The 22,505-nt window shown below is 46.1% G+C and overlaps 1 protein-coding gene across 1 annotated transcript in view; it reads left to right on the forward strand.

Moving 5' to 3' along the window:
* The first annotated feature begins 1,439 nt into the window (after positions 1-1,439).
* Positions 1,440-22,505, forward strand: part of MAPKAPK2 (MAPK activated protein kinase 2) — an 80,459-nt gene continuing 59,393 nt past the window's right edge. Inside the window, exon 1 of the mRNA XM_039534441.1 lies at positions 1,440-1,964. Coding sequence (XP_039390375.1) covers positions 1,692-1,964 — 273 coding nt within the window. The 5' untranslated portion in view covers positions 1,440-1,691. The remainder of the gene's footprint in view (positions 1,965-22,505) is intronic.

Here is a 22,505-nt window from a genome sequence, read left to right on the forward strand (position 1 = left end):
AGAGCATTGTTTATGATGGCTGAGCAGAGCTGACAACTACCAATGGCCTCTCCAGCTTCTCCTGTAATAGCATGTGTGCAAATATGTGGTATTCTTTCCCCACCTGCTCCAGCCTATTCTAAAAAATGGCCTTTCCAAAATGCAAAAGGCCTGGGGGAAATGGCATAAGAGCTTTTAATATTTGCCTTATGAATTCTTTGTGTCGGCATAAGGGAAGCATCCTTGCATGATGGGCTTTTTCTATATCAAATGTCACTTATTTTTAATCAACACATGCTTATTTTCAGAGGCTCTCCAAAACTCATCCTGATTCAGCCAGCTCTCTGGATTTTGGTCCTTCGCTGTGGGGACACTTGAATGAAAGGTTCATGGCACTCATGCATTTTGGGGTGAAATTCATCCCTATGGGGGGGCCCAGAACAAAGTCTATGCACCTCTTAAGTCCCCTTTAAGTCCCGTTTTGAGATCAGACGTGATGCATAGTAGTCAGACAGGCTTTCTGAACGAGGGTCAGTTTTACCCTCTCCTTGTTGTTGTCCATTTAATGGTGAACATCTCTGTATTTGGATGAGGCAGTGTGGGCATATGAGGAGGGGTTCTTATTCTAAGTTTGCTTTTGTGTACTGTTTTCTTATTACCATACCAAGGAATCCCAGTCATAGCACAGGACCCCATTATGCTCAGTGCTGTACCAGACACAGACCAAAAAGTCGGTGCCCCCCCATACCTTGGCTCTCCCTCCTCCTCTGCCTCCCCTGAGCAAATTTCTCTCCAGTCTTCTTGCTAAAGATTTATCAAGCTTTCATAGGTGCCCAAAATCCCAGCAACTGAGTGATGACCTTGTAACCATCCCCATGGAGCTCAGCACGGGGCCAAGGGGTCTGACCGCATGAAGCTCATTGCAGGATCAGGACCATGGTACAATTCAGATGTGGAATGGTTTGATCAGATTAAGGTCAGTCAGTCTCCAGGACGCACAGATCTAATTGGGGGCCGGGGGCGAGGGGATCCCAAGGAATCGTGGTGATCTTGGAAGAGGCAGAGAGCCAGGGGAAAGCTGGCAGGTCTGTGTGGGCCTGGGGGAAGGCACTGAGGGGATCCTCTCCCCAGTCTCCTCGCCTGTGGGTGGTAGGATGGGGGTAAACACGCACCCCAACCTCGTCCGACTTTCTCCGTTCCCCTCCATTCTCAGGTTCCTTCCCAAAGTTTAACTTCTCTCCCCTCCCCCCTTCTCTTCTCCCTTCCTTCCTTCTACCCTCCCTCCTCTGATTCCCCGCCCCTGGGCCCGCCCCTTCAGGGGGAGGCAGCCAGTCAAGGCGAGGCTGTGACATCAGTGCCGTGAAACTGACCCGGGGAGGGACCGAGGTTGATACATTGTAGCGATTCCTTTTCCTGTCTTCGCGTTCCAAAGAGCGAACGAGCCAGGCACGGGGACGAGCCTGGGGAGGGGGTGGGGGGTTGAGCGGGGGGCAGCAGCGTCGCCCCTTCGGAGACCTGGGGGGTGAGCAGCAGCAGCCCTGAGGGCTCCGAGCCTTCCCCAGGAGAAGGGGCGATTGTTTCCTCCCCCCTCTTCCAAGCTGTGGGGGATTTAGTTCCCCTCCGCCTGTTGAGATCAAACTTCCCACTGTGGGGGGAGGAGGGGACTCGGCGCAAAGGGAAGGAGCCGCTGTGGCTGCCCCGGCTTTGCTACGATGCTGTCCAACTCTCCGAACCCGAATCCCCAGGTGCTGTTCCCCACCCCCCCTCCTCCGCCCCCACCGCCACCCCAGCAGCAGCCGCCGCCCCAGCAGCACCCTCCCGTCCAGCAACAGTTCCCCCAGTTCAACGTGAAATCAGGCCTCCAGATCAAGAAAAATGCCATCACGGATGATTACAAGGTCACCACGCAAGTGCTGGGGCTGGGCATCAACGGGAAAGTTTTGGAAATCTTCAACAAGAAGACTGGAGAGAAATTTGCTCTGAAGGTAAGTGTGCAGGGGGAAGGGAGAGAGGGCTGTGCGAGGGGTTGATGTGCCCACGCCCATCTTTCCTCTTCTGATCCCACATTCCTCATTTCCTCCCCCCAAGTTTGGCTCGAACTGTTTTTGTAGGAGTGACACAGAAGTTATTGTGCTGTTAGAGTAAAGGGGGAGGTACCTGCAGTTATTGGAGGGGGTGAGGATTGATCCATGGTTGCTCCGTGTAAAATTACCGGCTGAATTATTTACAGGCTGCCTGAAACTGACGGACAGAAAAGAGGGTGCTTTCACTTTGGCCTAGGCAGATATCGCTGAGTCCAGTTGTGAATCTCTTCCCCCTGCCGCGGTGTGGGCACAAATTCCCCACTTACTCACTACGAAGGGCGAGTCGGGGAAGTTCTGCCTCTGCTATTTTTTTCCGGAGGGTGGGTGGGTGGAGGGGGTTGTTGCATGATCTAATCTCTCTGCCTTTTAAAAAATGAAACACAGCATTTAATTTCCCTCCCTCCCCCTTGCAAAACAGGACTTCCCAGTGGGAGAGGAGACCCCCTCCCCCGAGTCTCCTAGGCCTGTTCACGTTGGCTGCATTGGATAGGGCCCTTTCTCTCTTTCCCCTCAAATCTCTCTCTCTGTGTGTGTTAGTCGTGGTTTCCTTGGATCCACTGATCAAAACAGTTTGTGTTTGCGGAGGGAGGAGAGAGAGTGTGCTCTGATTTCTTTCCAGATCCATTATTTTGGTAAAAGGGTGGTGGGAAGGGGAGAAGAAAGAGAAAGGAGCTCTGGTAACTTCGCATCTGGCCTTAAGGCCTGTGGGCACTTCAGTGATCACTGCAGGGAAGAGTATATCTTGTAAGAGAAATAAATTCTATTGTGGTTTTGAGAACACACACCCCACCTTCTTTTGTGGTAGTGTCTTTGATTGAACAAGTTTAGGTTCCTTTTCCCTTTTCTGTCTCCTTGCCCCCCAGAATCTTTACTCCAAATCTGGAATTATTAAAACAGTTATTTCCCTGATGTTCTGGTTAGTGATTTTTCCTGGTAGAGGTCTGACTTGACTGATATGACTTATAAAGAGAGAACTTGAAATTTACCAGCAACAGTTAGTGCTTGACAACGCAGGGAATGTTTCTGGTGCTTTGTTACATGTAAATACAACAAGCAGAATCTGTTTTAAAGACATGTGGGCTCTTGGACTGGGGAGGAACCGGTAATTCAGTGCTTTAAAGTGGTGCTGTAGTGAGAAGAAAATCACATTATGGGGTGTAATAATAAAAATAAAGAATTTTTAAAAAATCAAATGGACTTTTAAACAAATATGCGATTTATTTGTTTATTTTTATTGCACTCAGCTGGGACAATGAAACAGGGATAGTCAGTTTCACTTTCTGGCTTCACTGCACTCCATTGTTACTGCCCTGTGTTTCCATCACTTTAGAGTAATGTCTAGTTTCCCCTTAAACTACTCTCATTAAGAAAGACAAAATTAGGCTGTGTGGCATTTAAATTTAAAACAAAGCAAAATGACACCGGAAAGGGATGCCTTAGTGGCCCAAACATCACTTTTGAAATCCATTGAAACCTCCAGACTTGTTGCTTTGATCCAGTGAGTTTACTCTCTTGTGTTTTCTGGATAAGCCTTTTAAAATTAAAGGTCCTCTGTGTGGGCACTAAAGATCTCACTGCACTTTGTGTAAGCAGAGACGTTTGTCTGGTTTTCCCTGTTTAATTACCCTCCCTGCTCCCCAGTTGTTGTGCAGTGTACTGTACACCAAGCTGCTACTGTTCTCCACCCCAGATGTGGCTACTGTTCTCCACCCCAGATGTGGCTATGTTTGTGGTGCTGTATCTGTAGGCAGTAGTCCATAACCTGCCTTTGTTTGAAAGGTTTTCCACTAAATAAGATATTGTACTAAAATATACATTTTGCATCTAAATAACTTGACAGTTTCCCTGTTTTCAAATGATTTTTTTTTTTTTGGAATGGGGGAGGGTATTTTTCTGTTAGAGGGATCCTGTGATAGGTAATGCTAAGTACTAGGAAAGATGGGCACACTTTTTCTCCTCACACGAAGCTGAACATTCCATATCTTAGGCACAATTTGCTCCCACACATTAGCTGTTCAGAAACACTGTACATTATCCTGTTAATTGTGAAGATTAACACCCCCCCACCTCCTGTTTTGACTGCATTTTTTTTAAGCTAACACATCTGCTCAAAGCCAACAAGTCACTAATCCTGAAATAATAAAGAAGTAGATTTTTGACAAAAAATTCTTCTGTCAGTTATGAACCCCCTTCAGAAGTGAGGTGCCTGCAGGGGGATACGTTATTACGACAAATACATTTTCTTGGGGAAAAGAAGTTCTTCAAGTTAATCAACTGAATGGCAGATATTTCACTTTTTTGTCTGGAAATATGGAAGTTTCTCATTAGTTGCAGTGTTATGTTTGAGGAAGACACAGACACAGTAATTTTTCCTTTATGTTGTAAATGAGTGGGATCAGCCTCTGTTTTGACAGACACGCTTTTTTCCTCCATTAAATTTAAAGTTGACTCAACGACTTAAATAGCAGTTGCTAATTCTTTCCTGTGTAAAATAACAAAAGAAGAAGAACTAGAGGGTACGGCATATGGAAAGGGACGGCTTGTGTCAGCAGTCTCCCCATATCAAAATATTGGCTAAGATAATAGCATAGCCTCTGAGCATCTTGTCAGTACTGGAGTGTGATACAATAGACATGTTCAGGATCTAGGTTTGATTTACTGTTTACGTGGATGTACTCAAAGTGCCTTTTACAATACAGGATTTTTATATATTAGGAATGGAACATAAATCACGGCCTCTCACTTTTTGCACAGATCTTGTCCCCTGCTCAGTTTCACTGGTTCTTTGCCATATAATGAGGGACATATTAAGATGGACAGTTGCGAATGTGTGTGGTCAAATCTCCCTGCTTATGAGCTATGTAACAATGCATGAGGGAAGTGCAGAATTAATTCACAGAGGCTGATATATTCAATTCATCTCTGAATTTTTCCTTTGGGAAGTTTTAAAATTTTTATTTTCCATTCCCCATGTTCTTGTGGCGAGGAAAAAGTTTAGCTGAGCCATTGAACGTGTCAGTGACAGTTCAAAGGGCAGCACAGCTGCTGCTTCCATCCCCCTAGAAAGTGCTGTGCTGTTAGCTCAGGGTCTTAGCAGACCAAACTACACTCTGTCGATCTCGCACTGACAAGTGTGTGTGTGACATGCTCTTTGTTTGCCCAATGAGTTTTGGATACTTCCTGTCAAGATATAGGCCTAAAAGGTAAATCTCATTAATAGGATGTTTTGCTCAAATGTAGTGTGTATAGATCTAAATGCTGCTTTCTGTTAGTTGGGGATGGATCTGTTTATAAACCTGTAGAGTGTTCAGAACTTCTGAATGACACAGAATTATCCGACATACAAACACCATTTGTTGAAGAGGAGTCAACACTGCTTTTGTAAAGGGAAATCGTGCCTCACCAATCTATTAGAATTCTTTGAGGAGGATCAACAAGCATGTGTACAGTGGTGATCCAGCTGATATAGTGTACTTGGACTTTCAGAAAGCGTTTGACAAGGTCCCTCCCCAACGGTTCTTATGCTAAGTAAGCTGTCATAGGATAAGAGGGAAGGTCCTCTCATGGGTCAGTAGCTGGTTAAAAGATAGGAAACAAAGGGTAGGAATAAATGGTCAGTTTTCACAGTGGGTAGTTAAATTTCGGGGTCTCCCCAAGGATCTGTACTGGGACCTGTGCAGTTCAACATGTTCGTAAATGATTGGGAAAAGGGAGTAAACAGTGAGGTGACGAAGTTTGCAGACAATACAAAATTGCTCCAGATGGTTAAGTCCAAAGTTGTCTGGGAAGAGTTACAAGGGGATCTCACAAGACGGAGTGACTGGCCAACAAAATGGTAGATGAAATTCAATGTTAATAAGTGCAAAGTAATGCATGTTGGAAGACATAATCCCAGCTATACATACAAAATGATCGGGTCTAAATTAGCTGTTACCACTCAACAAAGAGATCTTGGAGTCATTGTGGATAGTTCTCTGAAAACATCTGCTCATTCATTGCGCAGTGTCCATCAAAAAAACCAACGGTCTGTTAAGAACCATTAGGAAAGGAATAGAGAATAAGAAAGAAAAGATCAGAATGCCACTATATAAATCCATGGTAGGCCCACACCTTGAATACTGTGTGTTATTCTGGTCACCTCATCTCAAAAACAAGATATTAAAATTGGAAAAAGTACAAAGAAGGACAACAGAAATGATTAGGGATAGGGAAGAGCTTCTGTATGAGGCGAGATTAAAAAGACTGGAACTGTTCATCTTAGAAAAGAGAAGACTAAGGGGGGAAATGATAGAGGTGTACAAAATCACAAATGGTGTGGAGAAAGTGAATTGTTATTTACCCCTTCGCATAACACAAGAACCAGGTATCACCCATGAAATTAATAGGCAGCAGGTTTAAAACAAACATAACAAAGTACTTGTTCACACAACACATAGTCAACTTGTGGAACTTGTTGCCAGAGGATAATGTGAATGCCAAAAGTATAATTGAGTTAAAAAACTAATTAGTTAAGTTAATGGAGGATAGGTCCATCAGTGGCTATTAGCCAGGATAGTCAGGGATGCAACCCTAAGCTCTGGGTGTCCCTAGATCTCTGACTGTCAGAAGCTGGGAGTGGATGACAGGGGATAGATCACTCAATAATTGCTCTCTTCTGTTCAATCCCTCTGAAGCATCTGGTGCTGGCCACTTTTGAAAACAGGATACTGGGCTAGATGGACTAGTGGTCTGATCTTACGTTCTTATGACTCATTATCTGCATCAGAGTAAGAGGAATAACTGAATAACTTGGATACAAAGAACTGATTGCATCAGGTGGTATTGTTTCTGGTGACGTTAAAAAGAATGCAAGAGGCCCATAGCCAGAAGCCAAAGGTGAAATTGCTTTGTGCTGTGTTAGGTTTTAAGGCGAGCATTTCTATTCTAAACTTTTCTGTTTATATCTCATGTCCAAAAGGCCATATGTATTAATGCAATCGTACAGTGATGGGGAAACAACTCATTAATATTAAAGACTTCTGGTTCTGTGTGCTCAGGAATGTTGTCCCTCAGGAATTTTGTAAAACCACGTACAGTATTATAAAATCTCTCTATTCCAAGGTCTTAGATACTTTGTTAGGATTTCAGTTAGAGATTCATTGCTATAATGTGACCATTCAGAGTTCAGTGTGAGATATATAAACTCCAGTAACAGAGAAAATGTAATTTGGGCTAATTTCTTCATTTCTCATCTAGTACATGAGGGTTTAGCAGAGGTGTTTGATTGCTTAATAAAATATGTTTTTAGCGCATGTCTGTAAATTACTGGACTATAGTCTCGTTTGCCTACACTGTCGAGTTAAAAACAATAGATTCTCTTTAACTTCTGACTTAGTAGTAGTTATTGTCTAATTGATTAGTGTTTCACTGATCACTGCAGCAGAAGAACATCTCAAGTGGAATCCATAAATCGACCAGTATTAAATAGGCATAGCATTGTTTAAAGTGGTGAATTAGCTTTGGTCCTTAATAGGATTTTAGGTTTGGATGCTTTCTCCTTTAGGGGCTCAGTCCCATAAGGTGCTGGGTGATCTCAGCCCAGTGGGAAGTGGGAGAGCTCAGCAACTCATGGAAGGCTCTTGTCAGCAAGCAGCGTGAGGCCTGTTGTGGATTGTTCAGTGATTTGCTCATCAACATCTGGCAGTCTGAGAGCGAAGTGCAATGCAGCTGTGGTCAGCAGTAGGAAACATGAGGTGGTGTGTATAGGGGTATATATTTTCCCAGCTTGGTGTGATTTCTTATTAGAAGAAAATTAGATTTGGAATTTCTGGAAAACATATTGTATGTAGGTCACTGCTGACTTTACTTGGCTTTGTTGCAGTTGGGCTGTTGGTGTTATGTGAAGCAGATTGCAGAGGTAGGATAGCAGGCAAGACCTAATTCTGTGTTGCATACTGTAAATTCCACTCCTAGATGTACTTTTAAGCCTAATCTTCAGATGAGATCTGGATCAATGGCTGGCTGCCTTAATGCAGCTTTTTACAAAGAAATTGCAGGTAATCTGGGTTGGAGGCTCAGTTAATGCTGGATGGACATCAGTGAATAGCTTTCCGTGTGAATCTCTTTCTCTGCCGTGTGTTTCAGTTGGGGCTTCAGGATGCAGAGCAAGATTCTGCTAATGAAACCTAACCTCTAACTTCAACTCTAAAGTAGTTGTCAGCTGGCTGTTGCCATGAAGACTTTGCACAGAACAGTATCTTTGGAAATGTCATGCTTTCAAAGGTAACTCACTAGCATCTGTGGTGCTTTGGAAGCTTCTCCATGGGACTCGTTTCCATGAATGCCTATAGCCACCGAAAACTGGCTGAAGTGGATCATTTCCTCATTAGTAAATTTATGCCAGTAAATGCATCGCCTGTAGTGCTGTTTGATTCCATCAGGTTACATGTGTGGAATGGCTTCTCTGGGAATAAAAGGGGCAGGGTCCAAATACATGAATGGTATTGCACTTGGGAGATGCCCATCACCATAGTGTCTGGGTATGCTTTACAAAGGCAGCCTGGTCTGGGGGGAGGCAGAAAACTAGGTGATGGAAGACAGGTTTCTAGTCCAGGTTCTGCCTCAGACTGTGTCATGTTAGGGAAATTACTTCCTCTGTGCTGCTGTTCTCCTTGTGTGCTGTGGGGATCATGAAACCCACCACCCTCTGTCAAGTGTTTTCAGATCTATAGATTTGTCAGTCTTCAGCTCTTGAACTCTTTCTTCTTCACTTGCATCCGACGAAGTGGGTATTCACCCACGAAAGCTCATGCTGCAAAACGTCTGTTAGTCTATAAGGTGCCACAGGATTCTTTGCTGCTTTTACAGATCCAGACTAACACGGCTGCCCCTCTGATACTTCTTCTATAGAAAACATGACCAGAAGTTGGCAGGGTTCTTGGCCTCGTCACGGCTCTTGGGACCCCAGTACACCCTTCCCCTCCCTAAAGGAACAGCTGTTTATTGCTTAACATTACCAAATGAATGGAAAAAGCTGCACATTTCCTCTTGTTTCCACTATGGTTCAGCTGAAATGTCCATTAAATTCTTCCCAATCCAAATGCACAAGGGTTTTGATCCTAGTTTCTCATTTCACCTTTCAGGATCCTTAGCAACTTCTACTGGCCTTCTAGAGCTGCCCTTTATGAGCCGTTCCTTGAAGTGATCATGGATCCAACTCAATTTTTCTTTGTCTGCAGTGCAGAGAGGGTTCTATGGATGTTTTCTTTCCCCTTAACCAGGTAGTGAATCTGTCAATGCCCCCTGTGCTGTCATACAATAAACATTATGGAACATGATCCAGTAGTTCTCTTGAAGCTATAATTAGCCTCCAGCAGGACTCAGTTCTGTGCAAAATGTTAACAGAAGGGTCTTCTCTAGCAAGGAGCTGCTGGGCCTTGCTTTTGATTGGGAGAACTTTGGAAAATGCTCTGCTGTTCCCTCACTTCATGTTATGCTCATTGAACTTTGTTTTGTAAAGGTTTTATTTTGAAAGCCCTCTCCGTCTTTAAAAAAATAGATAATACACCAGCCCCCCAGATCTTCTCTTGGTTATTTGCTCTAAGGAGCATGAAGCTGAAAAGTAGAATCCTGGCCTCTTCCACTGCCTGCAAGACACTGCAAATCATCACATTGTTTCCACGGATGGTCCTGTGAGAGTTCTCCTTCAAGAGTGGGATTTTTCAAAGTTACGGAAGGGAGTAAGGCACACGGTTCCCATTTGAATTTCAGTTGGGATTGGGCACCTTACTCCTTTGAAACTCCCAGCCCCCAACTATTAAACCCCTAAGTCTTAGACTATATGAATGTCTGGGGCTAGAGCTCATGGGTGAAGATATCTCCCTTCTGATGGCTTGCCACAGGGTGGTCTTTTCAGAGCACTTCTGATACCCTGGCCTTGATGGGAATTTTCATTTTTTTTGGCCTCACTGTGTAGTTTGGAAAACCAAAAATATCCTCATGTAACTCTTTCTTTTTTTTTTTTAAACGGTGACAAACCCAATGATTAGGGTTTTTTTTCCAGGGCAGTGGTTTATTACCTCACTGCCTGAAGGTTTCTGCTGATCTGGGTTCTGAGTTCATATCAGTAATTGAGGAGTTGTCATATTCCTTTTAAATTATTATAAATGGCAGCCACTCATCTCCTTGTTTTGAAAGTGTCTGAGTTAAACGGACAAGAGCCAGGCCACGGGGGGTTGACTGTTTCTTGGTGCTCAGGAACTGGGATGCTAAAGAAACAGAGGAAACTCAGCCTCTTAATTATAATACTTGGCGCTTTTCTAGTGCTTTGTGATGGTAGATTTCAAAGCATTTTACAAAGGAAGATCAGAATGTCTACCTGCCTTTCGCATGATAGGGATTTTAAGGGGTCTCGCTTGCCCCAGACTGTGCCCCGCTTGCCCCAAACTGAGTTAGCTAAGCATAAGTAACAGTAGGCCATTATAGGTCTCCACAACACGCAGCTGAAGGAAATTGATGTCCAGAGAGGTGAAGTGTCTTTCCCAAGGCTATGCAGGAGTTTGGTAGCAGACTCAGGTTCTGTTCCCATCTCTCCTCGGCCAGTACCCTGTCCACTGGGCTATGTTTGGGAGATCTAAATAGGGTGACCGGATAGCAAATATGAAAAATCGGGGCAGGATGTGGGGGGTGATAGGTGCCTATATAAGCAAAAGCACCAAATATCAGGACTGTTGCTATAAAATAGGGACATCTGGTCACCCTACGTCTAAACCTAGACTTCACAAAACAGTAGAAAATGCACCATTAAGGAACGCTTCTGCACTGTCTGGAAGAGATGGGCCTTGATAATCTAATAGACCTTTCCTGTAACTTGTGCAGTACCGTAAGGGTCATAGAGCATGTTGTGTTATTACAGATTTTTGTTGAATCATGTTTCCTTTTGTCTGAATTTCCTGGTTTTCTCATCTTCCCTTTTCAAAACTTCCATTAATTTGCAATTGATGTGAAAGAGAAGATGTGTAATAGCCTACTGATCTCAGCCAGTTGTTCTGAATGGGCAGGGTTGGCCCTTTCTCCTTGAAGGGAGCAAATAGCTCAAACTCGACATAGGCTAGGGCACTGTGGACTTGTTTTCACTCTTTCCTCCCTGTTCTTTAGCGATAAGTGCTAGGTTCCAGACTGACTACCCTGAAGTCTTCTAGGTCACTGCAGAATGAGTTAGATGCAGTGCAGTGCAAGGATCCCCTAGCCGTGTGCCTGCCTTTGCGAAGGGCCACTCCTGGGAGCTAGGGGGTAGTTCTTTGTGCTCACTCCTTCTTTGGTCTCTTCCTCTGAGTCTGGCAAGAGTGTTAAATCGTGACGGTGATTTTGTGATGTGTATACGTAAGCCTACATGCGGCTTTTGAATGGTGATGACTTGGTTTCTACTGGTGTGTGCTGGATTTAAACTCGTGTCCAGAATCCCATCATGTTGGGCTTAATTACAACTGTTTTTTGTATTCTTCCAACCCTTGCCACTTGGGAAACATCGTGTCATAAACTTCTGCAAAGAGGTTGGAAGGCAAAACTTTCTTCTGTGTAAGCTTTGCCAGAGAGGTGTGAACCAGGTGTGCATTTTGCTGGGCTTTCATTAAGCTCATAGTTAATGCCATGGCTGGTGTCTTAACATACCTGAAGCCCAGCTGGACCTTGTTGAGGTGACATGGATGGGCCTCAGCACTGGATCTGGCGACTCATTCTCTTACAGAACTGCAAGTCTCTTGTGTTTGTCTCAAAATACAGCTCTGGTCAACAGCTCCAGTAGGGAATGTGGCTGAATGATCCATATCCAGACCCCAGCAAGAATAAGTATTGTGCACTAATGCAGATTAAACAGCAGGGTCTTCAGATGGCCAGAAGGATGGTCACTTGTGCTTCAATACACAACAAAATAGCGAGAGTTCTATGATTATTTTCAAAAGTGCTCAGTGCCCAGCAGCTCGTCTCTTTCGATTACTTGGCCAAGGTCCAGGGGCGGCTCCAGGCCCCAGCTCGTGCTTGGGGCGGCAAGCCGCGGGGGGCGCTCCGCTGGCGCCGCGAGGGTGGCAGGCAGGCTGCCTTCGGCGGCTTGCCTGCGGAGGGTCCGCTGGTCCTGCGGCTTCGGCTTGCCTGCGGGAGTTTCCACCGAAGCCGCGGGACCAGCGGACCCTCCGCAGGCAAGCCACCGAGGGCAGCCTGCCTGCCGTGCTTGGGGCTGCAAAATGCCTAGAGCCGCCCCTGCCAAGGTCACTGGGAGCCTGTGCAAGAGGTGGGTATTGAACCCAGTTCTCTTGGGCCCTAGTCGGTTCCTTCGCCAACAAAACCATTCTAATGTCAGGGGACTGACTGACCATGGTACAAAAGGCACTTCCAAGCCCTTGGACAGAGCTTTTCCTGGGCAAGTTGGCGAAAGCCCTTCAGAAGGCAGAGCGTAGGGAAGGGGCTTGGCATGCAAAACAACCCAGTCTCTCCAGATAAATCCGTTGACATATTGTGTATGCCAGGCCACTACTCTGCCTTCAACAAGGCTTCTGCCAACACACCTGGTCTGGCAAAAGCTCCGCTTATACTAGAGCGTTGGTTAGTTTGGTCTGTGTTGTATTGCACGGTATTTGTACTGCTCATGCCCTTCTCGGTTGGGCAAACTTTACCTATTGTAAAACGCGGTGTGTGTGTGTTTAAAACATTATATAAGCAATAGTTTAAAGATTTATAGAAGCAAGGCCTCTAAATGCAATTGAGGAGTGATGGAGAAGAACCCATGAAAATATTAAAGGAATGTGCAGACAGGAAGCTTGCAGAAACTGGTGTAGAGAAAGTAGATAAGGAAGTGTTGTTTACTACTTCTCATAACACAAGAACTAGGGGGTCACCAAATGAAATGAATAGGCAGCGGGTTTAAAACAAACAAAAGGAAGCATTTCTTCACACAACGCACAGTCAACCTGTGGAACTCCTTGCTGGACGATGTTGTGAAGGCCAAGACCATAACAGGGTTAAAAAAAGAACTAGATAAATTCATGGAGGATAGGTCCATCAATGGCTATTAGCCAGGATGGGCAGAAATGGTGTCCCCAGCCTCTGTTTGCCAGAAGCTGGGAATGGGCGACAGGGGAGGATCACTTGATGATTACCTGTTCTGTTCATTCCCTCTGGGGCACCGGACATTGGCCACTGTCGGAAGACAGGATACTGGGCTAAATGGACCTTTGGTCTGACCCATTAGGGCCATTCTTATGTTCTTATGAACCAAGTTAGTGGCTTTGCTACTCTTCAAAAACCGCCAGGCCTGCCCTCTGGAATGGAACATAAGCCAGCCCCTGGTGGGAGAGGTAAGAGTGAAGTGGCAGAAGGCATCCATAGGTATACGTGGTTCAAAGTAACCCTTCTGATGGCACTGCAACAGTGCGAGTGTGCATGGCAGTGAGCAAGCTAGTGCTGGAGGTTGGGGAGCTGGAATTCAGGTGCCTGGGCTACTTGCTGTCTGGCACCTCATGGGGGTTAAAGGGTCACTGCACTAAGTGTCTCAGGGGTCTAGAAATAGAATGCAACAAAAACTCACCAGCCTGTTTATACCTTCCCACCACGGAAACATCCAGACTGCAGCTTTGCTGGTTTATTTATTTCATTTATTTTCAGGCATCGGTGACTAGCTGCTGCTATGGCCTTGGACTCTATTGTCTGAGGGACGCTGCTGGGACAGGCCAGGAATAGCAGACCTGTGCCTTGTTCGGAAGGATAGGAGGGTGTTTTGCTAAACTCAATGGGCAAAGCAGATGGGGGCGGGGCAGGGAGAGGAGAACCCTGCAATAATAGCTACAGCTTGGGGGCTGCTTTTTTAAGTCCCTATCTGCATTGGGATTTCCCCAGTTGCAGCCAGTGGTGCAAATCTCTAGTGTAGACAGACGTGACTGCCACAAGCCAGGGTTAGCACTGCTGCTGCTTGGCCCTTCTTGACATTTCAGTGATGTGCCAGCGTGAGGGGCTTGCACTGGTGGCTGATACTCCCCCAGTGTTGTTTAGGCTTGAGGCCCCACTCCATGTGGGTTTGTTACCCCCCCCCCCCCCGCCCCTCAAAAAGGAAATACAGATCCTGGCTAGATGCAGTTTCCTTGCTGAGTTGCTCTTGGGTGCTATGTTTGCATTAGACCAGAGGTCGGCAACCTTTCAGAAGTGGTGTGCCGAGTCTTCATTTATTCACTCTAATTTATGGCTTCGCGTGCCAGTAATACATTTTAACATTTTTAGAAGGTCTCTTTCTATAAGTCTATAATATATAACTAAACTATTGTTGTATGTAAAGTAAATAAGGTTTTTAAAATGTATAAGAAGTGTCATTTAAAATTAAATTAAAATGCAGAGCCCCCCAGACCGGTGGCCAGGACCCAGGCAGTGTGAGTGCCACTGAAAATCAGCTCGTGTGCCGCCTTTGGCACCCGTGCCATAGGTTGCCTACCCCTGCATTAGACCCTGGGGGCTTTCTCTGACCTAGACTCACTCTCTGTGTTAAGGGGATAATGAAGTGGGAAGGGCGCCTCTCTCTCTCTCTGAGAAATGTTTCCCCTGTTGCCAGTCGAATCAGCTGTGAGTCTTTTCTGAGCTGTTGTCTGGCTCTCTCCCTCTCTTAATGTCGGCTTCTCTCCAAGCAGAGCCTGCCCTGTGTGGGGCTTCAGGTTGCGGCATTCAGACTGCATGACCTCACCTCCCAGCTTCCAAGAATATCGCGCTGCCTCCCGTTTTGCCTTGCCATAGTTGTCCGCAGAGCAGGAGAGTGCCTTACTGCCGCGTCCATGAGCATTCTTGGCTTGGAGAGGCTAGTGGGCATAGTGTGGTAGCAGTGCTCTCTTCCCGCCTCCCCCCCGCCCCGCACCGAACCCCCCCTCCAAGGCAAGAAGTCCTCACCTGATGTGGGATGGGGAGAAAGTGGGACTGCTGACGGGTTGTATGTCACTTTGTCTTTCTCTCCTGCTTGTGTGGGATGGATTTAGGTAGCAGAATGTGAGTCAGGGCTCCCCAGGGAATGGGGGGCAAGTCTCTTCCAGGGCCAGAATGAGCTTGCAGGCTTTTTTCTCTTTGGGGTGATGTGGATCCACTTGGCTCAGCGCTGATAAGGTGACCCTGCTGCCAAGCTCACCATAGAATTTTTTACATAGCTCAAGAGCTGATCCCTAGAGTGCAAATCTTCTGTTCTCTCCTTGCCCCTAAATTATCTGCTAGCCTGGGGTCTCTTGGGCAGTCTTGCCCCATCTCTCTGGGGTTGAGAATTCCTGTCATCAGAACCTACCCTTGCATGTGTCTGAGTCAGGCGGTGTTTATAGGATGAGTGAAGCATGCTTGGAATGTGGCTCAGCTGGTGAAGTTCCTTCTAGGGTGAGAGTCCTATCTGCTTCAAGCAGCAGGCCTGGGGTGGTGAGGAGGAGGAGGATGGGCTGCTAGTTTGGTACTGAAAGGCTTGAGGGGTGGCTTCTGGAAGGGAGCAGGAAATCTGGAAGCACCAAAGATGATAAATTATTCCAGATCGGATCACTTGATGTCAGTGAGGTCTGGGCATGTTCCATATGGGCTGAAAACGCTTGGGACTGCTGGTACTGGCTGCAGCCAGGCGTAGTTCAGGAATGCAGTACTGTATGGAGCTTCCTTCCCCTCCCGTCCGCTCTTCTTCTCAGACACGCCCTGCCAGCCATGCTGACTAGCTTTGTGGGGTAACATTTGTAAAGGTGCCTAAGTGACGTAGGACCCAAATTTCCAATGGGACTTAGTCTTTTGAAAGCACTTAAGGGGCCTATGGATAAAATTGTTTTCTATACTGGGGGGTTCTTATTCAAACTCCCCAAGTCCTTTTTGCTGGACCTAACTGTGTGGGGACAGAGGTAAATACTGCTGTTCAGCTGGATTCAACACCGAGAGCTGGCATCCCTGGGAGGATCATAAATCCTGGTGTCTTTGACAGTGATATGTCTCTTGCTACAATAGCCCAAGATACCTGAGGCTGGTGAATGTCAAGGGCTGTGCCTAAGAGCTTGTCTACATGGCAACATATTGGGTGTGAATTATAGAGCACTTTATGCTACTGTGCTCTGACTGCCCGGTGTAGACCCTGCTGGCAAGCACTAAGAGGTACCTAGTGCATGTTAGCGTAGTTCTGTTTGAAACAAGACTACGTCAGCCATCAGCGCCGGAATAGGGGGGCCAGGGGAACAGGCCTGGTCCATCCACTTTTCTCCATGCCCCCCACCCCTGCCAGGCTGGCAGCTGGAGCCCAGCTGGGGAGCCCGGGCAGCAAGGGGCACCACACCAAGGCCCCTCCACCTGCCCGGGGTGGGGGGGCGAGAGCAGTCTCTGGCCTGTGTTCCCGGCCCTGGGCTCCCTGCCCAGGGCAAGTGGAGGGTCTGCAGCTCCTCACAGCTGCCTGGCTGCACGACTCTTACCATGGCTGGGCTGCGGCTCCGAGGCCCCGTGCCCAGGCACGAGCTGGGTCAGGGTCAGAGCCACGTGGGCAGCTGTGGGGAGCCGCGAACCCTCCACCTACCTTGGGCAGGGGGCCCCGCAAGGCGGGGACATGGGCTGGGGTCTGCTCTCGGTCCCCCACCCTGGGCAGATGGAGGGGCCACAGCTCCCGGCCCGCTCCAGCTTCTCCGGCCGGGCCCTCAGATGGAAGGGGTAAGGCTGAGGCCACGGAGGCAACAGAGTAGCTAGGCAGGTGCAAAAACCAAGGCCCCTAGAGCAATGAGAAGCACCGTGCTATGCTAACCTTTCAGTCTGAATTTGGGATCCTGGTACAAATTCATTTGAACCGCATTAGGGACCTAGGCCAGCAGGACCTGCTTCAACACTGGCTCAGTCCGCATCACCTGGTGAATCCACGTTAGAGCTGGAGCAGTGTTCGAGGCTCAGTTCGTGACTGCAGCTTCAGTATGGATAGGGCCAAAAGAATTTAATGTCCTGAGATGCTCTAGCAGTTCCTTTTATGCACAGCTACCCGTATTGAACTCCTTTTCACGGCTGACATGGGCGACAGATCCGCTCCTGACATGCGTGGTGAGAAATTCCTTAGCTTTTCTGTACCCTGTGTCCTAGGCTGGCTTCCTTAATAAGGGCTCTGGCTTGGAGCTTTAACTTACCTAAGGAGTGGTGAGGGAACAGCTCAGGTGGATTAGAGTGGGGTGTATGCAAGTGAATCCAAACACATGGAGCTTTAGGAGACTGAAGCCTCTGTTCTCTCAGACCTGGTGGCTGAGTCACTCCAAAGGTTTCAACCTTTTGGGGTTAAGGGTTTTAGTGACCAGCAGGGTGGATTTGATTTAAATCGCTAGTCAGGAAGACTCGATTTAATCATGGATTTCTACATAAAAGTGCATTCTTGTTGGTTGTTATAACCTTAATACATAATCTTCAGAACTCAGAGATAGATGTAGATTTCATTTTTAGAAGGTACACGCTATACATTTTTAAAGTGATTTATTTTGGAAACTTTTCAGATTAGTTTTACAGCTATATCAGAAAATGAACGATTGATTGGTTATTTCATTTAACAAAGGTAACTGAAGCAGATATTTATGAAGCCATTGGGAGGTGAACTATCTCCAATTCAACAGGTTAATCATTAATATTTGGAGGATTTTCTTAGCATGCTGTATTAGGAGGAGAACATCACCAGATTTAAATAAAACAACAACGTTATGTATTCTGGATTTTTTTTTCAACAGCAAACATAATATTTTAACAAAACAAGCATATGAATTTTTGAATTTAGTTAAACATTCAAGTGTTTTAAAATCAGGTTTGTTTTTATTAAATTGTTTTTAACTAAAATAGTTAAATGAAATATTTTTAAAAAAATTATTAAATCAACTATGTCAGCCAGGTCAACATGAGAAACTTAATATTGGCTTCTGCAGCTAACACAGTTGTCTTCACCTTCATTTTCCTGTTTGTTCATAATCTGGAAAAGAAAAACAAGCTTTCCTGCTTTTTCAGGTCCCAAACCATTTATCAATTTGGAATGAATTAGTCCAAAGGAAGAAAATATTCTCTCTACACCGGCAGAAAAAGCTGCTGCTGTTAAAAGTGAGATTATCACTTCAACAGTCTCTGAATCCAAGTGTTTAAGTGACTTCCACCAGTTCACCAGTGTGACTTTAAAACATTATCAGCAAACATATATTTCTGGAATGGTTCTTATTCCCAAACTGAGTCTCTTTTATGGCCTGCTGCCATTATAGGCTTTCCCTTCTAGTCAGAGAATGGTATGGTAGATCTCAAATCAAGGAAGGCTACACTCAGAAAGACCTCAAGACTTCTGGAATATGCTGCTCAAACAGTTTCACTTTTGTTTCTACTGCCTGTCCCTCCCTTCTCACACTTCTCTCCAGACTTCTTCTCCTTGTCCAGATCTATTCCGCCCCCAACAATCTTCTATTCATTGAACGTTCTGAAATTTTGCACTTTTAGAGAGAGGTAAGGGATTGACTCTATGTACACAAATTTGCAAGGGGACAATAGGTCTGTTGTCTCACCTCTATATATTATTTATTTATTTAAAAACATTTTTGATGTTAACAAGCATATTATCTCTGAAGACACAAATCCACAGTTTGAGAACTGCAAAACTAAGCATCTCTGATGGTATCTTCTAGTCTGAGCACTGAGTCCCATGGGGTAGATAGAAAGATTAACCTAAATAATCTATACAGAAGCCCGTGGAACCCTATAAAATTGGGTCCCTAATCCCACTGAAACTCATTTACAATCTAACATTACATGAATATATTGTTTCATACTATAGAATTAGAATTTATAATCCCTATTCCATGATGAGATGATATCTTTGAACTATAATGTATCTTAATTAAAACTATCTTTAGATTGCTTTTTTCCTCAAAAAGCATTTTATCAAAAAAATCTGATTTAAATAAAAAAAATCCAATTTATTTTATTTAAAAAAAAATCATTGATTTTTATCCACCCTGGTAACCAGCAGGCTGAGGAATTGCATTAACCCCTGCAGTTCCTTAGTGGCCTCAGGCAGGGACTAAAGACCCACACGCTGTTAAATCCCACTGACCTGAGATGGTCTGAAACATACCAGGGCTGAAGCTTGCATGAGGTGCCATGAAACATGAAAAGGCCACAGCTGGCAGACTGATTGTCTTGTGCGTAGGGGGTAGCGAGAGCTGCTGCCTGGCTGTTTGTGGTGGGAGACGGTGACGGGGGAGTGCTGATTTGTGGTGCGGCTTGTCTGTGCGCAGACAGGGATGTGCAATACCTACACAAGAGCTGTCTGACCTGTATTAGGTTGGGAGCTGTTTGGGGGCAGGCACAGCATCTTCCTCTGTTTCTACAGCACCAAACATGCTGTTGGCACTTAAATAAGCGAGAGCCAGCGCGCAGGTTTCTTGTAGCTGCCTGGGCCCGTGATGTATAATGGGATCATTTAAGCCTCTGGTGTAAGGGATGCAGGTGACTCTTGCTGTCCAGCAAGCTGTAGCCTAAACTAGAGATGGGCTCCAAACTGAAATCCCAGATCTGAATGTGCCTGACCTTTGTGGAAGTTTTGAGCCAGGCTTGAATTTTGCAGCTCTCTTCACATAAGACATCCTTGCCCTGCTTTGTGAGCAAGGCACTGGTTTGAGCATTGGCCTGCTAAACCCAGGGGTGTGAGTTCAATCCTTGAGGGGGCCATTTAGGGATCTGGGGCAAACATCTGTCTGGGGATTGGTCCTGCTTTGAGCAGGGAGTTGGACTAGATGCCCTCCTGAGGTCCCTTCCAACCCTGACATTCTATGATATTCTATTCTGTGGCTGGGCTTTAGACTTCACCCCCAGACCCTTATGCTGCTCCTCCATCTACCCCTGTAGCTAACACCCGTTGTCCCACTCTTGCATGTTCAGCGTATTCCATGGTGTCTCCTTTCCATGCTGCTGCAGACTTAAACTGGGTGTGGGAGCATGATAACACGGTGCCTTTCCATGCTGAGTCTGCATAGCCCACCAAGTCTGTGCTCTGAGCCTGGTCCAAGTCTGTTCTAATGGAGCAGCAATTGGCCCACAGAAGTCCTCAGCTGCAGGGGTGTTTTGGAGGTTGGGAGAGGTGGGAGGAGCTACTGGCAATGCAGGATGAGTAGCTGGGGCTAGTGGGATAAATCTATGTGTGGGGTGGAGGATTCTGATCTGTAAGAGGTGTTGTTGAAATGGAAGCCCTGAAGTTGGGGTGGCTTTGTTCCCTACGTTAGAGAAAAAGGTGCATCTTTCTCTGGTCATGCCTGCTTATATCTCTGCTTCCTTCTTTCCTTTCTCCACGCTCAAGTTCCTATTGAATTGCCATTTTCTTCCCGCCTTGGTGACCATTGCCCTTCCTGAGGACTTGTGCTACCTGCTAGAAGCGATCTGAAGAGCCCCAAAGCCGTGCATCTGGTGAGGAGGTTGAGGCATTGCGCTGTCTCTTATCTATAGCTCTCTGGCAAGCGACAGTCTCCTGGGGTGTCTGGTGGAGAAGAGTGGGTGGTTAGATCTGAGCAGTCTGAAAACGAAGCAACAAGCCTCCCAACTCCCACTGCTCTGCAGTGTCCTTCGGTCATGGAGTGACACATCCAGCCGTCGTGGTCTCCTGAAAAGCCCCCATAGACTTTCTGCCAAAATGTGTGTGTTCAGGGGAATCCAGTCTGAACTCAAGCTGGGAACTGTTGTGGAAGTTTGGCAAGGCATCCCGGCAGCCTGGAATTCCTACAGCTGCAGATCATTGTTTCTCAGAATCCAAACGACTAATGGGGGGGCGTCTGTCACAAACTGTGCTGCTCAGAAATGGCTACAGAGCCCCAGGTGTGTGGGCCTCATCTTTGCTGCAAAAAATCCATGTGACCTGAATCGGATTTTAGAAATACTGCTTCAGTGAACACTGTTTTTTTGGTAGTAATATTTCTATCGCATCCTTCATCTGAACAACAAAAACTTCACAGCAATATTAACAAATGAAATCTTTATTCCCCCTTCACAGGAAGATAAGGATTGCTGCTATTTGCAGAGGGAGAAATTGAGGCACAGAAAGACTGAGTGAGTTGTCCAAGGTCGCCCAGCAGGTCAGTGTCAGAGCTAGGAACAGAAGTCTGAACTCTTATGCCCGTGCCTCAGTGACAAGCCCTTTCAGTAGTAGCATAGCTGGACCAAATGGAGCTTCCTGAGTAACGGTGGCTAGTATCCTACTTCTGCCAATAATCCTGGTTACATGCATTAGCGTGGCTCCCCACCCCCTCTCATTCCATTTCACATATAAACAGCAGGCTGCTAGGAAAACATGGACTGGTGTTGCAGAAGTCACTTGGTCTTTGCTGCATTAGCTGGCCTCCACCAGACCTTTCTTTCTCCTGGGATGAGGATTTGCCAGTAATTTTTAAATTGGGATGTCTCCTAGAAGTCATCAGAACTGCGCTGCCAGCTTTTTGGATGAGTAATTCTTTTGCTGAAGACTCTGTTGTGTGGGTTTACGGCGGAGCCTGCCAATGTTAACATTTGTATAATTATTCAAACGACATCATCATCCTAGAGAAATAGTGACTCTGCGGCTTTCAGCAGATGTGTATATATTGCAGCTCATGGCTCACATTTTTGGTTGGGTCACTTGAGGGCTTCTCGCTGTGCATCTCTGAGGTGTGCTGGTTTCTGTGCTGGAGGGGTCTGTTTTGGGGAGCTTGGGAGTAGTGCAGTAACCCCTTGGGCAGCCACCCAGTCAGACTTTCTAGGGGAAGCCTGGATGTAAAGTTATAACTGTCTGCCTCCCTATTTCCTTCCCTCTGCCCAACCTAGTTCCTAGCGTCATCTGCTCTGATGAACTCATGGACTGGCCATTGCAAGGGCAGAGATGCTTCTGGAATCCCTTTGTCCTTCCTCAGTGTTGAAGGAGGATGGGAGAGTTTTCTCTGAAAGGGACACACACATTTCATGGCCAGTGTCACAGTCCTGATCAGGTGGTTATGAGCTTGAGAATAAAACAGGACCATGCCATAGTGCTGTGCAACAGATCCCCTGGCTTCCTAGACTCTTGGAGGGTCGGGGTGGTGAAAGCTAGATTTGCTGTCCTGTCACTAAGATCTTTTAAGTTTTCAAAGAGTAAATTTAATAACCAATAGAACACTTGCCTGTGTTAGACCAATTGTCCGGTACATACACAGACTTTACCAATCTCTCCTTGCTATTTGTTGTCACTGCATCAGTAAAATACAGGAATATACCCAGGGAGTAAAAGGACTGCCCATGAAAGGCAGGGAAGCAAACCTTGCCACAAATCCATGGTTATGTATAGCTTCATAGCTGTCAAGCAACATCTTGCCTGACAGCAAGCTACGTAGCTACATATCATAGCTACACAGAACCGCATGGTGACAGTGAGCATAGAAAGCTCCCTGTTCCAAAGTACAGGTCTTTGGGGAGAATCTCCATTAGCGGCACAAGGCC

Source organism: Mauremys reevesii, linkage group 4 (assembly GCF_016161935.1).
Source record: "Mauremys reevesii isolate NIE-2019 linkage group 4, ASM1616193v1, whole genome shotgun sequence".
NCBI classification, from domain to species: Eukaryota; Metazoa; Chordata; order Testudines; family Geoemydidae; genus Mauremys; species Mauremys reevesii.